General features: G+C 41.0%; 3 protein-coding genes and 1 pseudogene across 3 annotated transcripts; 1 reads left to right on the top strand and 3 right to left on the bottom strand.

The window, feature by feature from the left end:
• Positions 1-756: 756 nt before the first annotated feature.
• On the bottom strand, positions 757-2055 carry LOC120287452 (bidirectional sugar transporter N3-like). Its single transcript, XM_039300256.1, has 3 exons — positions 1997-2055; positions 1100-1136; positions 757-985 (listed from the first exon to the last, which is right to left on the bottom strand). The coding sequence occupies exons 1-3, from the start codon at positions 2028-2030 to the stop codon at positions 757-759; spliced, it is 300 nt and encodes a 99-aa protein (XP_039156190.1). The 5' UTR covers positions 2031-2055.
• A 3290-nt stretch (positions 2056-5345) lies between these two features.
• Positions 5346-7208, bottom strand: LOC120287451 (bidirectional sugar transporter N3-like; the record flags this gene model as incomplete). Its single annotated transcript, XM_039300255.1, has 4 exons — positions 5346-5534; positions 6312-6431; positions 6543-6704; positions 7002-7208. Coding segments are annotated over 4 exons (678 nt in total), but the record flags the coding sequence as incomplete, so codon positions are not given.
• A 9762-nt stretch (positions 7209-16970) lies between these two features.
• Positions 16971-17917, top strand: LOC104415639 (annotated as a pseudogene).
• A 2604-nt stretch (positions 17918-20521) lies between these two features.
• LOC104417733 (bidirectional sugar transporter N3) lies at positions 20522-23397 on the bottom strand. Its single transcript, XM_039298843.1, has 6 exons — positions 23209-23397; positions 22309-22345; positions 21982-22192; positions 21519-21680; positions 21292-21411; positions 20522-21062 (listed from the first exon to the last, which is right to left on the bottom strand). Exons 1-6 carry the CDS (start codon positions 23240-23242, stop codon positions 20760-20762), a joined length of 867 nt encoding a protein of 288 aa, XP_039154777.1. The 5' UTR covers positions 23243-23397; the 3' UTR covers positions 20522-20759.
• Positions 23398-23956: the final 559 nt, after the last annotated feature.

Below are 23956 nucleotides of genomic sequence, written 5' to 3'. Positions count from 1 at the left end.
ACAGAACATACACTTCAAATACAAATTAAAGTGATCCTTCACGATCGTCAATTTAATTTTTTTCGAAAATGGGAATCCCTTACCATAATGCACCAGTCCTTTTGGAAGAAACCGTAGCCGAACCACATGACGGCGCTCAATGTTAGAAAGAACGAAAGAGAGAAGGGCATGAACTCCACGCTCTTCGTTCGCACAACTCGTGCCTAAGAAGACCAGAATAGGGAAAAAAAAAGCAAGAAGATTAAAATGCGTTCTCCGTGGTTAGATATGAATATTTGGAAAAAGAAATATTGGATTTTTTAAGTGCGCACCACAATGCCTAATGGCGCTGCAAAGACGCTCACGGAAATCGTCGTGCAAATCCATCCAAACACCGTGGTGCGTGCATCATCGTTTGGAATGAAGTGCATTATGAGAATTAGGAGAGAGAACAGTCCCACGTTCATCAGAGCAAAGAGCTTGATTGTGGAGCTCTGCAATAATCAAAATCATTAAGTTAGATAGAACAAACATAGGGTAGTTAGAGATATAGGGAAAAACAGAGCTTTTAGATGGCAAGGATGGAGAGCGCAAAACACATTCGGTTAACCCAATCAGTCGTAAACTACCACTAGGATTTATTGTGTTCTTAAAATTTTCATTTCTTTTTTTGTCGAATGTATTTTCTTTCATTTTATAGATCATGTGAATTGCCAAAGAAAGTTTCCCTAGCAAGCCCTTTGGTTCATTGTGATTGGAATATGAGCTTTGCATCGTCTAATGATCAATACGTACCCTGGCAGCTCTCAGCGCATAAGCAATGTAGATGGCGATGTACACCATCTCTATGACGCATCCGAATGAGTTAATGGTGATGAGAAGGAAGGAGTGTCCTTTGAGGAATGCGTAGTAAAGCCAGAGCATGGAGCTAAATAGAGCGACCAAATACGGTATTGATTGGAAACCCTCGGTCGATTTCTCCTTGTAGATTCGGTAAAATGTCGGCCTGCAACAGGAGAAAAGAAAAAAATCAGTAGCTATTGTATTGGGATCAAATAAAATAATACTATCTTCATCCTAGTGAAAGAAAAGAACTTCAAAGAAAAAGATGATTACTTACACCGGAGCAAAGAAGACGAAGAGCGAGACAATGTTTCCTATCATCGATTGCAAAAGAAAAACACAAACATTAGATTATTTTGTGCAAGCACGGCGCAAATGAAAATACTCTTTTTGCTAGGGTTAAAATTAAAGAAGAAGAAAAACAACCTCAGTCATTTACCAATTTAAGTACTAAGCACATACGGCATGGTTGAACAGGTCGAACTAAATCATGTTACATGTTGTTGTATAACCTTTGTATACACACGATATAGCCAAAAGATGAAAGAATGAATTCCCACGAAATGCAAACCGACTTGAGACAATATAAATCCCACGTTAGTTGCAACAACTTGAAGACGGACCTATAAGTTGACCACAGACGCTAGCGTACCGGCTTCAGCATTTAAAGCTAATTCTAAAAGTGTGCTAGAGTGAAAACAAAAATCATTGGAGGAAATGGCCAAAAGGGTTGTGAAAAAGTCAGCAAAAGTCAAAGAGACTGAAAAGGTTGCTGGAAGTTTGATTTCGAGCGGGGTTTGTATCATCAAAAGAGAGAAAACTCCATGTGAAGAGTGGTGTCAAGATTAGTGCAAGGGGAAAATTTTCTCATTTTCTTTGTGATTTTTGTTGTTGCTTAACGTGTGTTTTGCAATTGATAGAAAGAGAAAGAGTAAGGTTTTGGAAGAAAGAGTTGCCAAACGAAAAGAAGAAGAAAAGAAGAGAATGGCCTGCTGTTAATCATGCTAAAGATACTAAATACGAACGATTCATCAAGCGGAAAAAATAAATGCATGTAGACCATATGAAGATGGATGGGATGAAAGGAAATGGCGCAAGCAAGCAGCACTATTGCGAAGAAGAAGAAGCAAATGGAAATGAGGGGCGAACAGCTTCTGGTTTCTTCCTTCTTTACCTAGGATACCAAAAATGAAGATCAAGAAGTCCATTTTCCACCTCCGACCGTGAGAAATCCTCTCCTCTCTCCAAGGCAAAGACCAAGAAAAAGAAAGCAGGGTCTGAGAGAAACCCTGGCTCGCTCTCTCCCCCTTCCCTCTCCTCCGACTCTTTCACTAACTTTCGATGAAAATCATGCAAGGGATGGCTCGGCTTTATATACACACACACACAATGTTGCATCCCACTAGACGCAGGAGAAAAATGGGGGTTATTGATGCGCGCCAGAGAGAGAAAGGGAGAGAGAGAGAGAGAGAGAGAGAATGCATATTAAATTCATAGTGCTCGCATCACAAGTGGAGGACTAGTAGGCAGCGTAGCACAAAATCATTCTCTCCTCAGCAGCACCAGCCCCTCCTTCCCTCCTCCTCCTCGTCGCCCCCACGTGCCTCCCTCCTCGCGTGCCCGTACAGACTCCTCCGCCACGATGTCGGCGTCGAAAGTCGTGCGGACGCGACCGGCCATACCTCCCTCAATTATATTTCGATTTCCTCCGGCGCGTGGCGGAGGCCCTCTGGGGCGGCGGGGGGGCGGCGGCACGCGCCCCCGGGCGAGAGTGGTGATCGGTGCGCGAAGCATTGTTACGTTACTCCCCCACCGCAAAGCCGTCCCCCGCGTAATGCTTCGTTCACGTGACTTCTCCGAATTTTACATTTTCGTTCCTTGCTGACTCCCCCCCGCACTCAAAAACCCCGAACCATTACCGCTCCCCCTCGCTCTCTCTCTAGTATTATTGTTTTTTAATGGGTGGTTGTTTGTCTCGTAGCGCTCTTCTTTTGCCATGCAACATTCATTCACCCTCGTGGTTTCTCCTTCTTTTACCATATCGTGCGGTTGCTTGGCGTATGCATCACGTTGACAAAATGAGGATTTTCACAAAAGCGGTGGTTTCGCGAAACGTGATCTGATGCGCTTGCTTATTGTGTCCTCCTATCAAATCGTGTGAAGCTTCAATATAGTTCCGGATGCGACAAACGCGAAAACCTCGGCATTTTCGCGGAATTCCCAAACCGAGTGTCACCCCAAAAGTAGTCCGGTTTCAATGTGGTTTTTCGGCGATGGAAAAGTTGGTGAGCTGTGAAGTGATCGATGATGAACATTCAATCAGAACATGGTACAATGTTGGGGTGGATCCAGAAAGAGCAGAAGATGGAACACCTGGCAATCGTTTTTGTGATTTGATGTAGTTTGCCCCAAAACCATAATTGATATCGAGTGAGTTCCGGCACACAAATGTGTAAATGTAAGCCAATCCCTTGAAGGCTTTCAATCATAGGAAAACCTAGAATAGGTGGCCTTGTTCATCCTATCGCCATGATTGGCAAAGAGAAGAGGAGAATCCATTTAGCTATTTAAGGATGGCATCTTTCTTTATGTTGCCCGATAGAGAATGCATGTCCATGTCAATACTAAAAGACTAGGTCGACATAATAAAATGTAACGATGTTGTGTGTTAGTCGCGTAGAAAAATTGATGTCTTTAGTATAATAATATAACCCCACGAGTCTAGTAATATATATAAAATCACAAGACTTAGGTACAGTTTATTTTACAAATAATGTCCTTTTTAAAAATATTTTGCAGTCTATCAGGTGTCCTTGTAGAAGGTGCAGCACTTTTCAGGGTAGAGGATGCAAGCGACATCCTAAAGTCGAGCATGTGCTCACTGATTCGCATCCCTGAATCGAATCCAGCATGTTGATTCCTTAAATTTCCCCGCAAGTACCCCACCTTTACAGGCTTTTTTTTTTTCTTTTAGTCGAAAGCTTTACAGGTTTAAAAAGCAACAAAATCGTGTAATGGTTACCTCCCGTGACACATAGGGCTGGCCTTTTAAAATCATTCAGATCTCATTTCGTGCGTGGCACATAATGCCTTATTGGGCATGTTTATCGTGAATCTGATGGGGGGTTTAAGGGAACTATTCCAGGTCTTGATGGGTCGGCGGGTGTCGGGTTCGGAGGCGAAGGTGGTGGGGCTGGTTTCTCGGGTTTCGGGTCGAGCGCGAATTGGATGATGGAGTGAGAGTCATCGCTGAGGGTAAGTAGTTTCAGATTCTGGTATCTTGGTTTCTCAAAGCGTGTAAAGTTATCTTTTTGCTGGAATATAATTCATATGCTGAAGTGCCGTACGCAGCGTTCGCTGATTGCATTAGTCATCGTTATATGACGTTGAATTATTCCTATCAGAGCTATCCCGGTTTCATGGTTTAGCATTTCGGTGGGAATTGTAAGTTAGGCTGAGTCTTGGAACTTTTAGTTATTAGATAAATTACATGCTGGGTTTGATTGGGATTAGATTGGACACCTTTCCGATTCCAAATCAATGATTTGGAGGTGTTTCAGTGATGTGGGATTCTATGTCCAGCACTTACTTGACACTACAAAAGAAACCGATTTAAGACCGGTTTGAATGCTTGAAATTAACAATTTTGTAAAGCTGTGTAAGATTTGTACGTGATCTTAATTTAAATGAAAAGATTGTGGCGGCATTGGCGAGATGGTCATGACTCAGATGCGGGAGTCGAAGGAGGCGTTTCTTGATTTTGCAGCGAAACGAGAGAAACTATGGGAGAACAATTAGTATGTCTTCAAATTATCGAAGTGTGGAAGGTTCCCAATCTTATCTTGGTTTTCTTTTCGCAATAGACCCGGCAGTGGTGAAAATAGTGTGCTCTTCATTCATAGAGTTTGAACCCGGTGGTGCCAATATAATTGGAGTTATATCAGATACACCAAATCGACTTTGGCTCTTTTAAGGCATCTACTTTTTTTCTTTTGGTATAGCACTCTAATTTAGCAGTTTTGAGAATAAGCAAATCGAGATTGAAGTTGGATATGGTTGAATGGCTTGGTTAAACCAAACCCAAATCGATAAACCAACAGACTAAATTTTGGGTTTAGTTCACATTGATCTATACAAGTGAGTTTAGGCAATTAGGCAATTCAACATGAGCATCATCGAATTTACTAGTAATTAACTTATTCATTAATTAGAAAATGGAATAATGAATACACTTCTGAGAGATTGTCGGAGGACTTTCTCGTTCACACAATTGTACATCAACTGAACAAAAGAGACAGATAGAGAGAGATATCGATAGGGCAAATAGGATCATCATGGAGAGGAGGATAGATCGACGCTAATTTGAGCCTTCACATTCTTAATTAAAGCCCCGCTCGATGGTAAGTTGGGCCTGAGCCAACTTAACTTGGCTGATCAGACCCTGTGTCATCGCAGAAACTACCACTTCCACGGCACCCTCCGGCGGTTGTGATGGCTGTGGCTGTTGCTCATTCGCTCGGGCTTCACCGCGGTCGATGGGGGCGAGATTTCACGGGTGACAGGGCGGACTTCGGAGACTCCTCCTGGCGGGGGTGAACGACGGTGGTGGCGACATGTTGTGGGAGCTTCTCGTCCATGACCTCATTGTTTCTGTAGTATCCGTACACGACCATCTGAGACAGTCCCAAGACAAAGCCCACGATGTTCGGTATCTGCGTGTCAAGGTCAAGAATATTCTCTAAGTTCGGCCGAAACTTACGTTAAAACTTGTCAAAACATTTCTGTCTAACCCAAGGCTTAGTATCGGTATAATCGACGACGTGCATTCGCATTCATCACATAATCTTCATCCGTAACAGTTATAAAGATATTGGATTTATGTGTTTACATCGATTAACCATTCGAGAATCTAAAATTTCACACCAATTTTTTTTTCCCAAAGTCATGTACTTAAGTTTTGTTAAATATTCTCACCTCGGTCCATTTTTCAAATATAAAGTTTTCGATCCTCCAATAATCATAATCATTAATAATGTGTCCTACTTGGTCGATATTATTTAACCTTTTTTTTTTTTTCCAAAAATAGATATTATGAACTCAATGCAAGAAATGACATAATGGTATAATATGAAGAAAAAGAAACCGAAAATTATTACCATGCTAAATAATTACGTAAATTCATCCTACCCGAACAACTTGAAGAGTAAAGTCTAATCACACAAAATGTATACAGAAGTCTATGGACATGGGACCCGCATATGCTCTTATTAGCTTTTCTTGAAAATTTAATTAGTCTTATTAGCCCATTAATGACGTGCCAACGCAACATGTTATATAGCAAATTTAGCCGAACCCAAAAGTGATGCTGAACAAATATATGGACCTACACTACCCCAATGCACATTACGACAAAACATACAGTTAAAATGCAAAGTAAAGTGATCCTTAACGATCGTTAATTTAATTTTTCGAAAATGGGGATCCCTTACCATAATGCACCAGTCCTTTTGGAAGAAACCGTAGCCGAACCACATGATGGCGCTCAAAGTTAGAAAGAACGACAGAGAGAAGGGCATGAACTCCACGCTCTTCGTTCGCACAACTCGTGCCTAAGAAGACCAGAATAGGGAAAAAAAAGAAAGAGAGAAGATTAAAATGCGTTTTCCGTGGTTAGATATGAGAATTTGGGAAGTGAGAAATTGGATTTTTTAAGTGCGCACCACAATGCTTAACGGCGCTGCGAAGACGCTCACGGAAATTGTCGTGCAGATCCATCCGAACACCGTGGCGCGTGCATCATTGTTCGGAATGAAATGCGTGATGAGAATTAGGAGAGAGAACAATCCCATGTTCATCAGAGCAAAGAGCTTGATCGTGGAGTTCTACAATAATCAAAATCATTAAGTCAGAACAAACACAAGATAGTTAGAGATATAGGGGAAAAAGAGAGCTTTTAGATGGCAAGGATGGATAGTGCAAAACACGTTCGGTTAACACACTCAGTCCTAAACTACTAATGGGATTTATTGTGTTCCTAAAATTTCAGTTCTTTTTTTTGTCAAACGTATTTCCTTTCATTGTATAGATCACGTGAATCCCCAAAGAAAGTTTCCTAGGAAGCTTATTGGTTCATTGTGATCGAAATATGAGTGTTGCATCGTCTAATGATCAATACGTACCCTAGCAGCTCTTAGCGCATAAGCAATGTAGATGGCAATGTACACCATCTCTATGACACATCCAAAGGAGTTAATGGTGATGAGAAGGAAGGAGTGTCCTTTGAGGAATGCGTAGTAAAGCCAGAGCATGGAGCTGAATAGAGCGACCAAATATGGTATCGATTGGAATTCTTCAGTCGATTTGTTCCTGCAGATTCTGTAAAATGTCGGCCTGCAACAGGAGAAGAGAAAAAGAATCAGTAGTTATTGTATCGGGATCAAATAAAATAAGACTATCTTCATCCCGATGAAGGTAAAGAACTTCAAAGAAAAAAAAATGATTACTTACACTGGAGCCAAGAAGACGAAGAACGAGACAATGTTTCCTATCATCGATTGCAGAAGAAAAGCACAAACGTTAGATTATTCCGTGCAAGCGCGGTGCAGATGAAAATGCTCTTTTTGATAGGGTTAAAATTAAAGAAGAAGAAAAGCAACATTAGTCATTTACTAATCTAAGTGCGAAGCACATACGGCATGGTTGAACAGAACTCGAACTAAATCATGTTGCATGTCGTTGTATAACCTTTGTATACATATGATATAGCCAAAAGATGAAAAGAATGAATTCCCACGAAATGCACATCGACTTAAGACAATATAAATCCCACGTTAGTTGCAACAACTTGAAGACGGACCCATAAGTTTACGATGGACACTAGCGTATTGGCTTCAGCATTTAAAGCTAATTCTAAAAGTGCGCTAGAGTGAAAACAAAAATCGTCGGAGGAAATGGCCAAAAGGGTTGTGAAAAAGTTGGCAAAAGTCCAAAAGACTGAAAAGGTTGCTGGAAGTTTGATTTCGAGCGGGGTTTGTATCATCAAAAGAGAGAAAAACTCCATGTGAAGAGTGGTGTCAAGATTAGTGCACCGGGAAAAAATTTCTCATTTTCTTTGTGATTTTGGTTGTTGCTTCACGTGTGTTTTGCAAATGATAGAAAGAGAAAGAATGAGGTTTTGGAAGGGAGAGTTGCCAAACGAAAAGAAGAAGAAAAGAAGAGAATGACCTGCTAACCATCATCCTAAAGATACTAATACGAACGATTCATCAAGCGGAAAAAAAATAAACGCATGTAGACCATATGAAGATGGATGGGATGAAAGGAAATGGCGCAAGCAAGCAGCATTATTGCGAAGAAGAAGAAGCACATGGAGATGAAGGGCGAAGAGCTTCTGGTTTCTTCCTTCTTTACCTAGGATACCAAAAGCGAAGATCCAGAGATGGTAGTGAGCAAGGAAGTCCATTTTCCACCTCCGACCGTGAGATATCCTCTCTTCTCTCCAAGGCAAAGACCAAGAAAAGAAAGCAGGGTTTGGAGAGAAACCCTGGCTCTCTCTCTCTTTCTCTCTCTCTCTCTCTCTCCCTCCCTCTCCTCCGAGACTCTCTCTAACTTTCGATGAAAACCATCCGAGGGATGGCTCGGCTTTATACACACACACAATATTGCATCCCACTAGGCATAGGAGAAAAATGGGGGTTGCCGTGTGTGCGTGTATGCGCGCTACAGAGAGAGAGAGAGAGAGAGAGAGAGAGAGAGAGAGAGAATATGCGTATTGAATTCATAGTGCTCGCATGACAAGTGGAGGACTAGTAGGTAGCGTACCACAAAATCATTCTCTCCGCAGCAGCACCAGGCTCCAGCCCCTCCTTCCCTCCTCCTCCTCCTCGTCGCCCCACGTGCCTCCCTCCTCGCGTGCCCGTACAGCTCCTTGGCCACGAATGTCGGGGTCGAAAGTCGTGCGGACGCGACCGGCCGTACCTCCCCTCAATTATATTTCGATTTCCCCGCCGCGAGGCGGAGGCCCTCTGGGGCGGCGCGGGGCGGCGCCACGCGCCCCGGGCGAGAGTGGTGATCGGTGCGCGAAGCATTGTTACGTTACTCCCCACCGCAAAGCTGTCCTCCGCGTAATGCAGCTGATGCTTCGTTCACGTGACCTCTCCGAAAATTACACTTTGGTTCCGCGATTTTTTCATTGTCTTTTAGCCGTTTTCTTTCTCCTCCCCCGCATTCAAAAACCCCGAACCAACACTGCTTGCTGACTCCCCCGCACTCAAAACCCCGAGCCAAACACGCCTTGCTGGCTCGGCCCTAATTTAGCCCTCCCCCCTTCTCTCTCTAGTATTATTGTTTTATAATGGTAATTGTTTGTCTCGTAGCGCTCTTCTTTGCGCGCCCTTCATGTGGAAGAGCTCTAGAGGTTTCGTGCGTGTGCGTTCATGGCATCTCCCCGCTTTGGCTTTTTCGTTCTTGAAGCCTCGTGCACATGCGCCTTGCGGTTGCGTGAGGCATGATAGGACGAGAAGGGTGATGACCATGTACAGAACAAAATGATGGGTTCTTTTTGCGCATTTATGTTTCTTGGTTGGGCGATGAATGAGGTTGTTGGGGCTCGCGTGCATGGATTGTTGGAACTCGGGAAGTGGTTTCGGGATTTGCCAGGTGGTGGAGGAGGGTCGAGATAAGATATTTTCACATGCAACATTCATTAACCCCTGTGGTTTCTCCTTCTTTTACCATATCGTGCGGTTGTTTGGCGTACGCATCGCGTTGACAACAAGAGGATTTTCACAAACGCGGTGGTTTCGCGAAACGTGAGCTGATGCGCTTGCTTATTGTGTCCTCCTACCAAATCGTGTGAAGCTTCAATATAGTTCCGGACGCGAGGACACGAAAACCTCGGCACTTTCACGGAATTTCCGAACCGAGTGTCACCCCCAAAAGTAGTCCGGTTTCAATGCGGTTTTTCGGCGATGGAAAAGTTGGTGAGCTGTGAAGTGATTGATCATATGGTACGATACTATTATTGCATTCGACTAGTGAATATGGACTAAAAGTTTTCAAGTTCTAGCTTCCCTAATTACGGTGGCTTTTGCTGTGTAAATGGCAAGATGATAGCATGACTTCTGATGGATGCGAACTTCCATTATTGTTTGCAAATAATGTGTGAAAGGGACTCTAGGAAACTTAGGTTACGTGTCGAATGGGAGGCCCCATGAAGGGTGACGTTTTACTAACGAAAACTATTAAATTTCAATGATTAAACATTCAATCAGAACATGGTGCAATGTTGGGATGGATCCGGAACAAGCAGAAGATCGAACACTTGGCAATCGTTTTGTGATTTGATGTAGTTTGCCCCAAAACCATAACTGATATCGAGTGAGTTCAAGCGCACAAATGTGTAAATGTAACCCAATCCCTTGAAGGCTTTCAATCATAGGAAACCTAGAATAAGTGGCCTTGCTCATCATATTGCGATGATTGGCAAGGAGAGAGGGAAATCCCATTTAGCTGTTTAAGGGTGATAACTTTCTTGACATTGCCCAATGGAGAACGCATGTCTATATCAATACTAATATAAAGTCATCATAAAATGTAACAACGTTGTGCTAATAACGTGTAGAAAAATCAATGTCTTTAATATAATAATACAACCTCTCGAGTCTAGTAAGAGATATAAAATCACAAAACTTAGGTGTAGTTTATTTTACAAATAATGTGCTTTTTAAAAATATTTTGCAATCTACCAGGTGTCCCTGTAGAAGGTACAACACTTTTCAGGGTAGAGGATGCAAGGTACATCCCAAAGTCGAGCATATGCTCGCTGATTCTGAACTTTTGAAAGTCGGAACTTATCGTATGTCTTCCTCCGAAACGCATCCTGAATCGAATCCAGCCACGTTGATTCCTTAAATTTCCCCGCATGTGCCCCACCTTTACAGGTTTTTATTTTTCTTTTGGTCGAAAGCTTTACAGGTATAAAAACAACAAAATCATGTAATGGTTACCTCCCATGACACGTAGGGCTGGCAATTCATATTCTTGTGTTATGTGTCCGTGTCAACCACTCGTGTCCTTCCCTGTCAATAATAAAAAATCTTCAATTTACTTTCAAAGTGTCATGTTATGTCGGTTTTGAGTTAAGCCGCATCACACCAAATTCCAATTTCTCATTGATAAATTTATGTTGCATCTAAGTCGTTTTCTCATGCTATGTCAGGAATTATCACCTCTAATTTTATGTGCCGGCGAAGTTTCACCGGACCTTTGTACTTTGCTAATTATTGATGATGACTAGGAATGCACTTGTTTAGGAAATCAATGAGTGTATGTTAAGTTATTTTGGCGATATTACAAAAGCTACATGATAATCTCACGGGGTAATGGAAGGAGGGGGAAATGGCAAAATTTCTGCTTAAATTAGGGAGAGATGTTGACAGTAAGGAAGGGCCCCTTTTGCGTCACCAGACCCTGCAAAAATCAATGAGGGAGATGGAGTGATTATCGGGATTGCGTACGAGAAGGAGATATGATCAAGCCATTCCAAATTATTCAGATCTCATGTCTTGCGTGGCACATAATGCTTTATTGGGCATGTTTATCGTGAATCTGATGGGGGGTTTAAGGGAACTATTCTAGGTATAATTCTTCATCGATCCCTTGACTCAATCTGGTCTGGAGAATCCTTAAAGGACTCTCTCTCATCAACTGATGAAGACGCGTAGGGCTGGTCACTGATTTCATACCGATTGATATGGAAAACGTGAAGCTCCTCTTCTTCGGGTTTTGCTTTTTTTTTTTTTTTTTGTTGGAAAAACTTAGATTATCCCACGCATAAGAAATGTGAAATTTTTGAATATTTCAATGGATTCTTATGAAAAGATACATGAACCGGAGAATTAAAACAAATACAATAATATATGAATAACCTTGAGAGACAATGAGAATCAAAGAAAATATCCTAATTATCTTTAATATACATCAAAGAAATATCTAAGTTATCTCTAATATCTCCTCAACTCAAGTTGGAGAAAGCAATTGGAGTTTTAAGAATATATCCAATAAAAGAAGAAAACACCTACTAGTTCGCCGAAAAAATGACGTGGCCATTGTAAGGGCGAGCACCACTCAAGTCAGTTTTGAGCGATTCCCGTATGAACCGGTCCGGTTCCTAATTCCTAAAATTGGAATCAATGTGGTTTTGGGATGGAATCAAACTGAACCAAGACTATTGAATACCTCCACTTATTTCTTCTTTTTATCCAACAACATTGAATATGTTATAATAAACCATAAAGTGTGTGTATATATATAATCCCACTACTTGATGTAGGATCTCACACTTGGGCTTATTTTTCAATTTTATTTTTATTTTTTATTTTTGTTAACTTTTAGTCATCCTAAAACGTGTCCCACAATTAATTCGCGAAGGACAAGACATGCCACCTTTTTTATTTTTAAATCATTCAAAGAACAAAAGGTGGACGGCTGTGTTTGTTCCCGTTTCTCAAGAGCCACGTTGGGTCAAACCGGTCCTTATTGATTTGGTTTTCGTTTCCAAATTTTTGGAATCAAGAGCCGTCAGATTGATTCCCAATTCAAAGGTAAGGACCAGTCTACCTTGAAATCAGTCAACTCCTCGTTGTTGTATGTTGTTGTGTAATTTATGCACATCGGCACAGTAATAGTAATAGGGATATTAGTAGTTATCAAAAAAAGATATGAGATATGAGGAAGCTTAGGGCATGCATTCAATTATAAAAAGTCATAAATTTATTGTATATATGACAATTCAATCCTAAGTTTTTTTGGCCAATTAAGCCCCAAAACTTTAATGATTGGTTAATATAGTTTTTTCAATCAAAATTTGCTGGCAATGCACCAACAGTGCGGATGTGGACAATTTTTTTGAATTTTAAAAACGAAATTTGGCATGTTTTATTTTATTTTATTTCTTTCTAATTTTTCCTATTTCCCTTTACGAGTTGTTGGGGCCTCAACAATTCTCCACCAACCAAAAGTGAAGGTTGCCCTTGCCAGCCTTTGGTGAGGGTAGCCTGGCCAAATTTGGCTAAGGCAACCTTAGTGAAGGCAGCCTTTGTTGGTCCTCATCTGTGGAAGGGCAACTAGCTAATGAAATTAGGGAAAAAGGAAAAAAAAACTCAAAAAATTAAAATAATTGCAAAAATTATCTATACTAATGGCCAGCTATTCCATGGAGAACATTTGGCATTGATTGGACCGTTATATTAGCAATTTCCCTTACAAAATTGGTTGAAATTGTTATATTGGTAAATTATAAAAGAAAAATTATGATTAAATTAGCCAAATTAAAATGATTACGATTGAATAGGTATTTGTACAATAAATTTATGATTTTTTTTTGTAAATATCTCAATTTTATGCTTCTGACAGGCTACATTGTGCAATTGTTCTAGTTGCAATAAAAGGTTTGGAGAGTACTTTAGACTCATCCTAAGCACAAATTATTTGAAAGTATATATCGTTAAGTGTTTTGAAAAGAAAATTAGAGTTGAAGATGATGTAGTTATGTTGTAAAATTGTTATATACTTGGATTTTTCCATATATATATATATATATATATTCCCCTTGAAAATGGAACAAAAATTAGGTGCAAAACTTGAAAATCAATAGTTAAAAAGAGGAACCATGTGAGTCGAATTATTTAAGAAATGGACTCAATTCGATGTAAGAAGGGCAAGATAAAATGAAATTTAGAATTTATGAGAGATTTTGGGATTGTTGAATTGTCCACATTAAACAATGAATTTTATATATTCTTTCTATACATAAGCTCTCCCTTTATTTAAAAATTTAAGATTTTGGTTAAACTTTCTAACGTGATATTAGAGCCAATTGTTATTCCTTTCGTGTGAGCCGCTCATAATCTAGCTTGCACATAAGATTGAATATTGAGATTTTTTATATCGCTTGACAACAAGCTTTATCTGCTCTTTATACAGTTGATTTCCCTTCACTTAATAGTTTAAGTTTTTTTATTGGACTTTTTAACATGGTACCAGAATCAAGGGATATCCACCCGTTAATCAAATTCAACGCACTACTCCTAATCCCACTTGCATGTAGGTCTTAACAATTGATCTTATATGCTTTTGATATGCAGTTGGTCTCCCTCCACTTAATAGTTTAAACTATTAGGTCAGATTTTATAATTTGGTATCGGAGTCAAGCGATATTCCTTTCACGTGTGTGTTCACCCCGTTAATCAAATTTCATGTGCTGCTCATAACCTAGCTTGCATGTGAGATGGTGTGTCAAAATATCTTACATCATTTGATAGCGGGTCTTATATACTCTTTATTGTTGTCTCACTCCATCTAGTTACTTAAGCATTTGGGTTGAACTTTTTTGACATGGTATTATAGGCAAGTGCTATCCCTTTCACATTGTGTGTCCACCCCATTAATCAAATTCCATGTACCACTTCTAGTTAGGCTTGCACGTGAGAGATGTTGAAATATCTTACATTGCTTGATAACGAGTTTTATATGCTTTTTATAAACACGTTGTTTCCCTCCAACTAATGACTTCATATTTTTTGTTTAACTTTCTAACAGGGATACTATGATTTTTCCTAATTAAGATTTGCAAAAAGTGTCAATTTTATCCTTTTTTAACAATGAAATGTCATGATAAATTCATAAGTTATCACAAACAAAAACATTATACAAAGAAATTTTCTGCAAAAATTCAATCTAGCCGAAGGTCAATTTAGATTTTCTTTGCAACGTCAAGAAAATACGAGCGAATAAATGTCCTCTTTCTAAGATTATTTCTTGAAAAACCGCCTTTAATTGTTTTTACTATACCTTGTTTTTGCTCTGCGGGCCTTCTTTCAACCCTCTTTTTTTAAAAAAAAAAAAAGTTATTTCGTTCAATATAAACTTCACGTTCACTTAAATAAGCTATTAAAAACAACTTGCATGTGTTAAAAACGTGCATCACAGCATGTTTTGTTAGCTTAGAAGGATGATGTGTACATATATTTAAATTAGTAAATAGGGATAAAAATAGGGATATTTATCAAAAAATTCTTAAATCTATTATACGTATTTTAATTCAATCACAAACATTCTAATTTCACCAATTTAATTTTAAATATTTTGATAATTTACTAATGTAGTTATTCCGACTAATTTTTAATAAAAATTATTTAAGTAAACACCAACCGTCCTAAGTGAAATGAACAATTTTTGCAATTTTTTTTATATAAAATTTCATTTTTTTCTTTTCTTTGTGTCTTTTATTTATTTATTTATTGTGGGTTGGCGAGGGTTGCCAACTAACCCTTTTTTTTTTTTTTTTTTTGGTGGCACTAGCCTAATGAGGTTACGATGGATCGAGGTGGCATCCTACAAAGCTATTCCAAAAGCTAGAGTAGTGAATTTTTTCAATCCCAACAGAATCTATCGATATGGAGTTCCTCACAAAATCATCACAGATAATATGCCAAACCTGGATAGTGTCATGATGGACAGAGTTTGTCAACAATTCAAGATCACTCATTGCCTACCCTTAGGAGACCTAAGACGAACGGAGATGACACATTCATGATGACCAATGAGGCTATAGACCGGCAAAGGGAAATTAAAAAAAAAGTAAAAAATTCAAAAATTCAAAAACTTTAGGGGAAAAAAATACTTTTCCACGTTAGTGTTGACCAACATGCCACATCGAATGGCTAGTGTCCATTTGAGCTGTTTTTAGCCAAAATTGACAAATCTCAAATTATGTAAGACAAAATTGGTCAAGTTAAAATTTTTAAGATTAAATTGGCATTTATATAGTATGTTTATAATTTTTTTTTAAAAATAATTTTTCCATCAAGAACATGCTTTGAACTAGCTTTGAATTAGGGTCATGATAGTTGGATCCAATAGGTCTCATTCAATGTAAGGCCCCAATGCAATTTAGTACATATAACACATTCATTGAGTACTTGCTCATTGTAGATGTAACAGTCCAAAGTTAGAAACTTTAATTCAAAAGTTCAAGATTTATAAATGAAGGAAGACTGCATGAATACAAATCTTGTTAAATTTCCATAGATAAAAGACATGTGACACATTAATTAACATGGATAATTACTTGAAATCTTAAATTGATAGGAAAAGTTAAGGAAGTGATATTGGGAAGGGTTTGCTTGCAACTTCTTCAAAAAGATGTTTAAGATTAAGACTTTGTTTTTTTTGCCAAAACTCTAGATTTAGGATCAATGAAACTTTGCCAGCCTCGGCAAAATGAGAGAAGCACTTTGTATTTTTTTTCGCAGCCATATTCATCACTTTTCATTTCCTGATCGATTTAACTATTTCTATTATCATTTGAGTTTCTTGTAGTAGTTAGATGCGCCACCATCAATTTGTAGTAGTTAGATGCACCACCATCAATCTGACCAACTTGACGTCGATGGAGTCATCCAGGCATGAGTTAATCACATCTAATCATCCAACTTTTCAAGCATCCTTACTAAATTTGTTATGATATACTAAATCAATAAATTAAGCAAATAGAAAGATTACCTAGAGATTCATGAGAATATCTCGAAATCTCATGAACCAATTAAATTTAGATCTTTTGTTTTGGTGGATAGTGACCCTCGATCAAAAACAACTTATGTAAAGTTTGTGGGATCCGAACAAGCGATCTCCACTCTCTAGTTCATAAGCTGAAAATCCCACGGCACCTCAACCAACCATGCCAATCATGGGGATTAAAAAGTAACAATTCTTTTTCTCCATTAGAAATGACGAATTACTAACAATGAAATTTAAGAATTGACCTTGTGAGGGCCCTCGGAATTTATGCATCATCGTCATTCGCCTTCTCTACCATCATAATGTTATGTATATATTAACGTTCTCTCAATGTGCAATAAAAAAAATAAAAAAAAAAACCTCAAAGTACGAGGTTATGTACCTCCTAACTAACTTGAAGTGAGCATTTCGCACAAGATATATGTCTAACCCAAAAACCCGACCTGAATCCGGCCCAGCCATTGACCGGCCCACGGTCTCTCGGGCTCGGCCCAAAAGAACAGTCCCGACAAACAAAGCGACCCGTTCCTTCTCCAGCTCCGAGGTGAGCCGAGAAACCTCGGCCCTTTCCCGATCTTCATCGTCTTTCTCGACCGGAAAATGGAGAAATTCAAGACCCTGGAAATCGTCCGAGCCAGCCCCCGCTCCGCCGTCTTCCACCTCCGCCTCAACCGCCCTTCCTCCCGCAATGCCCTCTCCCTCGACTCCTTCGCCGAGCTCCCCCTCGCCCTCTCCTCCCTCGACCGCAACCCCGACGCCCTCGTCCTCGTCCTCTCCGGCGCCGGCCACCACTTCTGCTCCGGCATCGACTTCGCCGCCCTCGACTCCTCCCCACCACCCGGCGACCGCGGCCGCGCAGGTGAGAGGCTCCGCCGGCACATCAAAGTACCTGCAGCGCGCGGTGACGGCCATCGAGCGGTGCCGCAAGCCGGTGATCGCCGCCGTCCACGGGGCTTGCGTCGAGGGCGGCGTCGACGTCGCCACCGCGTGCGACGTGAGGTACTGCACGGAGGACGCGTTCTTCTCGGTGAAGGAGTTCGACCTGGCGCGATCACCGTCGACCTCGGGACGCTGCAGAGGTTGCCGAGCATCGTGGGGTACGGGAACGCGATGGAGCTGGCCTTGACGGGTCGGCGGGTGTCGGGCTCGGAGGCGAAGGAGCTGGGGCTGGTTTCTCGGGTTTCGGGTCGAAGCGCGAATTGGATGATGGAGTGAGAGTCATCGCTGAGGGTAAGTAGTTTCAGATTCTGGTATCTGGGTTTCTCAAAGCGAATAAAGTTATCTTTTTGCTGGAACATAATTCATATGCTGAAATGCCATATGCAGCGTTCACCGATTGCGTTAGTCATCATTGCATAGGACATTGAATTATTCCTATCAGAGTTATATAGACCGATCCCGGTTTCGTGGTTGAGCATTTCCGTGGGAATTGTAAGTTAGGCTGAGTCTTGGAACTTTTGGTCATTAGAAACATTATTTGCTGGGTTCAATTTGGATTAGACTGGACACCTTTAGATGTTGAGAACTTACTTGACACTACATAAGAAACGTGATATGGACATTGAGCTATATTAAGGAGGAGGTGCTAGGAACCTATTGTCTATTCTAACTAGATTGGTCACTCAAGGCCAAGCAATTTGCAAGCTGGCGTATCTTTGGCATGGAGATGACTTGGATCAAATCTTTAAAAATCTTGGAAATCTTGGTGTAGTTTTTGGCGTGGAGATGACCTTGGATCGAATTTTGAAGTATCTTGGAAATTTTGGCGCAATTTGATTATATGGTCACTAAATATTTGACCAATTCTTATTTAAATATTTTCTAGAATATGACGCATTAGATTTTTAGGGCTGATTTTAGGGTTTGTGTGGTAACTAGATGGCCTATATTATGGACTGGCCGACTTTCTTTGGGAGACAAATACATTTTATCATTGAGGAAAATAATTAAGAGGTTCTCTTTTACTATTTTTTTTTTAGAACTTGACCTTATCAAGATTCTCTTGTGGTGGTCGATTCGACTTATCGAGCGAAATAGCGAATTCTTTTGCTCGTAGTGTCTATAACGTTGGTTGGTTGACACGCGTTCGTCAACATATCACGTTCATACCGAGATTGCCAATCACAAGTTCAATTGGAGGTCGAGGTTCAAAATTTGCACCATCTGGGCCTTCGTAGAACGATCTTTCCGCAACGATTTCACATCAAAACGGATTTGAGACCTATTTGAGTGGTTGAAATTAATTATCTTGTAAAGCTGGGTGGGATTAGTATGTGATCGCAATTCAAATGAAAAGATTGTGGCGATAAGGATTAGGCATTGGCGAGATGGTCATGACTCAGATGCTAGGAGCCAAAGGAGGCATTTCTTGGTTTTGTAGCAAAACAAGAGAAACTATGGGAGAACAATTAGTATGGCTTCAAATTATCGAAGTGTGGAAGGTTCCCAATCTTATCTCGGTTTTTTCCCATTTCACAATAAACCCTGGCAGTGGTGAGCAGACCATGCTCTTCATTCACAGAGTTTGAACCCAGTGGTGCCAAGATAATTGGAGTTATATCAGATACACCAAATCGACTTTGGCTCTTTTAAGGCATCTACTTTTTATCTTTTTGGTATAGCAGTCTAATTTAGCAGTTTTGAGAATAAGCAAATCGAGACTGAAGTTGGATATGGTTGAATGGCTTGGTTAAACCAAACCCAAATCAATAAACCGACAGACTAAATTTTTGGTTTAGTTCACATCGATCGTCTTGAGTTTACCAATTTTAGACTCTCTTGACATCCTCTCAATGTGATGAAGGATAGAGTTACCATTTAGATTAGAAGGGCTCCACTTATCCATTTCTTCAAGGCTAATCGAAACCCCTGTATTTTTGCTCTATTTGTATGTACGATGGGTGTATTTGTCCTTCACTTGGAACTTTTATCGGTTTGGGATAAACCATGCATAGGATGGTATACTGTAGATGCTGGGTCATTGTTTTTCTTTGTTAAAATTGCTAATTACCCTCCAATTGCAGACCGGCGATGCGCATTTTTTGTTGCTAAACGAGTGTGTGGGGAAAAAATCTTGCCTATCGAGGTCATCACGTCATTGAGTATATCCTTGTAGAAATAGACAACAGCAAGTTGCAGGTGGAAAATAAAAAGTTCTCGTTTCGGGTAAATACTATATATTGGATTGGGGACTAGAAAAAGTTTCTTGCATTGGTAAATCTTTCGAGGAGGACGGTAAGTTGTTAAATAGGGACTTGAATAGAGAAAGGGCTGTCGCGGAGGCAAAGATGTGGGGAGAGAATTGGCGAGAGAAAAGACAGCAGAGCACTCAAGGCAGTTTCGATGGATCTAATGGCCGGTTGTCTTGATCGCAGTTTCTCGCTTCGTTTCCTCCTTGAGCCTCCCATTGGCTTGCTTTCTGTGAACTTATACGAAGCAAACGCAGGGCATTCACTTCGTGTCCTGCATATTCCATTTTGTCGAAGGGAAATGAGCGGAGAGATTGTGGTCGAATTAGGAGGACTTGGTCCCTGCTACTCTTAACTCGGCTTTTTTTCGGGTCTAATCTCTCCATTCTCTGTTTATACTTGAAATTTGGAAGAAGAGGGAGTTCGGTGTACATCATTGCTAGAACAGCATTATAGATAAGAGAATCCAAAGGAAGAGGGGGATTGTCTTGTAATGCTTGTGCCGAATCTTGTAAGTTTCAAGCAGCATCTGATCTACTGAATTGCCGCGCGGTTGGTGGTGTGGCGAGAGAACAATTCTCAGTGTCCGGAAAGAACAATTCTCCAGGGGACATGAATAGAGGAAGGGCCGTAACCGAGGCAAAAGTGTGGGGAGAGAATTGGCGAGGCAGAACGCTCAAGGCGGTTTCAATGGATCTAATGGCATGTTGTCTTGATCGAGAATTTCCTGCTTCGTTCGCTCCTTGAGCCTCTTCGCTTGCTTTCTGTGAACCATACGAAGCAAAACAGGGCATTCATGTTGTGTCGCACAAATTCCATTCTGCCGAACAGAATGAGTGGAGAGATTGTGGTCGAATTAGTAAGAATCGGTCCCCACTGCCTTAACTAACGCGCACGAGAGAGAGAGAGAGATATTAGGCAATTCAGCACGAGCATCATCGAATGTAGTAGTAATTAACTTGTTCATTAATCAGAAAATGGAATAATGAATACACTTCTAAGAGATTGTCAGAACACTTTCTTGTTCATACAATTGTACACCAACCGAACATGGATAGAGAGAGATATCGATAGAGCAAGTAGGATCATCATGGAGAGGAGGATAGACCGACACAACCTTCACATTCTTAATTAAAGCCCCGCTCGATGGTAAGTTGGGCTTGAGCCAACTTAACTTGGCTGATCAGACCCCGGGTCATTGCCGGAAACTACCACTTCCACGGCACCCTCCGGCAGTTGTGATGGCTGTGGCTGTTGCTCATCCGCTCGGGCTTCACCGCCATTGATGGGGGGCGGGATTCCAACGGTGACGGGGTGGACTACAGAGGCTCTTCCTGAGGGGGGGTGAACGACGTGTTGCGGGAGCTTCTCGTCCATGATCTCGTCCTTGATGATGATGACCCCTTTGTTTCTGTAGTATCCGTACAAGACCATCTGAGACAGTCCCAAGACAAAGCCCACGATGTTCGGTATCTGCATGTCCAGGTCAAGAATATTCTTTAAGTTCCGCCAAAACTTATGTTAAAACTTGACAAAACATTTTAGTCTGCCCCAATGCAGCTGAACCCAAAATTAATGCTGAACAAATATTTGGACCTACATTACGCCAATGCACATTACGACAGAACATACACTTCAAATACAAATTAAAGTGATCCTTCACGATCGTCAATTTAATTTTTCGAAAATGGGAATCCCTTACCATAATGCACCAGTCCTTTTGGAAGAAACCGTAGCCGAACCACATGACGGCGCTCAATGTTAGAAAGAACGAAAGAGAGAAGGGCATGAACTCCACGCTCTTCGTTCGCACAACTCGTGCCTAAGAAGACCAGAATAGGGGAAAAAAAGCAAGAAGATTAAAATGCGTTCTCCGTGGTTAGATATGAATATTTGGAAAAAGAAATATTGGATTTTTTAAGTGCGCACCACAATGCCTAATGGCGCTGCAAAGACGCTCACGGAAATCGTCGTGCAAATCCATCCAAACACCGTGGTGCGTGCATCATCGTTTGGAATGAAGTGCATTATGAGAATTAGGAGAGAGAACAATCCCACGTTCATCAGAGCAAAGAGCTTGATTGTGGAGCTCTGCAATAATCAAAATCATTAAGTTAGATAGAACAAACATAGGGTAGTTAGAGATATAGGGGAAAAACAGAGCTTTTAGATGGCAAGGATGGAGAGCGCAAAACACATTCGGTTAACCCAATCAGTCGTAAACTACCACTAGGATTTATTGTGTTCTTAAAATTTTCATTTCTTTTTTTGTCGAATGTATTTTCTTTCATTTTATAGATCATGTGAATTGCCAAAGAAAGTTTCCTAGCAAGCCCTTTGGTTCATTGTGATTGGAATATGAGCTTTGCATCGTCTAATGATCAATACGTACCCTGGCAGCTCTCAGCGCATAAGCAATGTAGATGGCGATGTACACCATCTCTATGACGCATCCGAATGAGTTAATGGTGATGAGAAGGAAGGAGTGTCCTTTGAGGAATGCGTAGTAAAGCCAGAGCATGGAGCTAAATAGAGCGACCAAATACGGTATTGATTGGAAACCCTCGGTCGATTTCTCCTTGTAGATTCGGTAAAATGTCGGCCTGCAACAGGAGAAAAAAAAAAAAAATCAGTAGCTATTGTATTGGGATCAAATAAAATAATACTATCTTCATCCTAGTGAAAGAAAAGAACTTCAAAGAAAAAGATGATTACTTACACCGGAGCAAAGAAGACGAAGAGCGAGACAATGTTTCCTATCATCGATTGCAAAAGAAAAACACAAACATTAGATTATTTTGTGCAAGCACGGCGCAAATGAAAATACTCTTTTTGCTAGGGTTAAAATTAAAGAAGAAGAAAAACAACCTCAGTCATTTACCAATTTAAGTACTAAGCACATACGGCATGGTTGAACAGAATTCGAACTAAATCATGTTACATGTTGTTGTATAACCTTTGTATACACACGATATAGCCAAAAGATGAAAGAATGAATTCCCACGAAATGCAAACCGACTTGAGACAATATAAATCCCACGTTAGTTGCAACAACTTGAAGACGGACCTATAAGTTGACCACAGACGCTAGCGTACCGGCTTCAGCATTTAAAGCTAATTCTAAAAGTGTGCTAGAGTGAAAACAAAAATCATTGGAGGAAATGGCCAAAAGGGTTGTGAAAAAGTCAGCAAAAGTCAAAGAGACTGAAAAGGTTGCTGGAAGTTTGATTTCGAGCGGGGTTTGTATCATCAAAAGAGAGAAAAACTCCATGTGAAGAGTGGTGTCAAGATTAGTGCAAGGGGAAAATTTTCTCATTTTCTTTGTGATTTTTGTTGTTGCTTAACGTGTGTTTTGCAATTGATAGAAAGAGAAAGAGTAAGGTTTTGGAAGAAAGAGTTGCCAAACGAAAAGAAGAAGAAAAGAAGAGAATGGCCTGCTGTTAATCATGCTAAAGATACTAAATACGAACGATTCATCAAGCGGAAAAAATAAATGCATGTAGACCATATGAAGATGGATGGGATGAAAGGAAATGGCGCAAGCAAGCAGCACTATTGCGAAGAAGAAGAAGCAAATGGAAATGAGGGGCGAACAGCTTCTGGTTTCTTCCTTCTTTACCTAGGATACCAAAAATGAAGATCAAGAAGTCCATTTTCCACCTCCGACCGTGAGAAATCCTCTCCTCTCTCCAAGGCAAAGACCAAGAAAAGAAAGCAGGGTCTGGAGAGAAACCCTGGCTCGCTCTCTCCCCCTTCCCTCTCCTCCGACTCTTTCACTAACTTTCGATGAAAATCATGCAAGGGATGGCTCGGCTTTATATACACACACACACAATGTTGCATCCCACTAGACGCAGGAGAAAAATGGGGGTTATTGATGCGCGCCAGAGAGAGAAAGGGAGAGAGAGAGAGAGAGAGAGAATGCATATTAAATTCATAGTGCTCGCATCACAAGTGGAGGACTAGTAGGCAGCGTAGCACAAAATCATTCTCTCCTCAGCAGCACCAGCCCCTCCTTCCCTCCTCCTCCTCGTCGCCCCCACGTGCCTCCCTCCTCGCGTGCCCGTACAGACTCCTCCGCCACAATGTCGGCGTCGAAAGTCGTGCGGACGCGACCGGCCATACCTCCCCTCAATTATATTTCGATTTCCTCCGGCGCGTGGCGGAGGCCCTCTGGGGCGGCGGGGGGGCGGCGGCACGCGCCCCCGGGCGAGAGTGGTGATCGGTGCGCGAAGCATTGTTACGTTACTCCCCACCGCAAAGCCGTCCCCCGCGTAATGCTTCGTTCACGTGACTTCTCCGAATTTTACATTTTCGTTCCTTGCTGACTCCCCCCCGCACTCAAAAACCCCGAACCATTACCGCTC

Source organism: Eucalyptus grandis, chromosome 8 (genome assembly GCF_016545825.1).
Source record: "Eucalyptus grandis isolate ANBG69807.140 chromosome 8, ASM1654582v1, whole genome shotgun sequence".
Taxonomy (NCBI): Eukaryota; Viridiplantae; Streptophyta; class Magnoliopsida; order Myrtales; family Myrtaceae; genus Eucalyptus; species Eucalyptus grandis.
The sequence above is the reverse complement of the archived record's forward strand: the minus strand, read 5'-3'. Positions and strand labels throughout refer to the sequence as shown.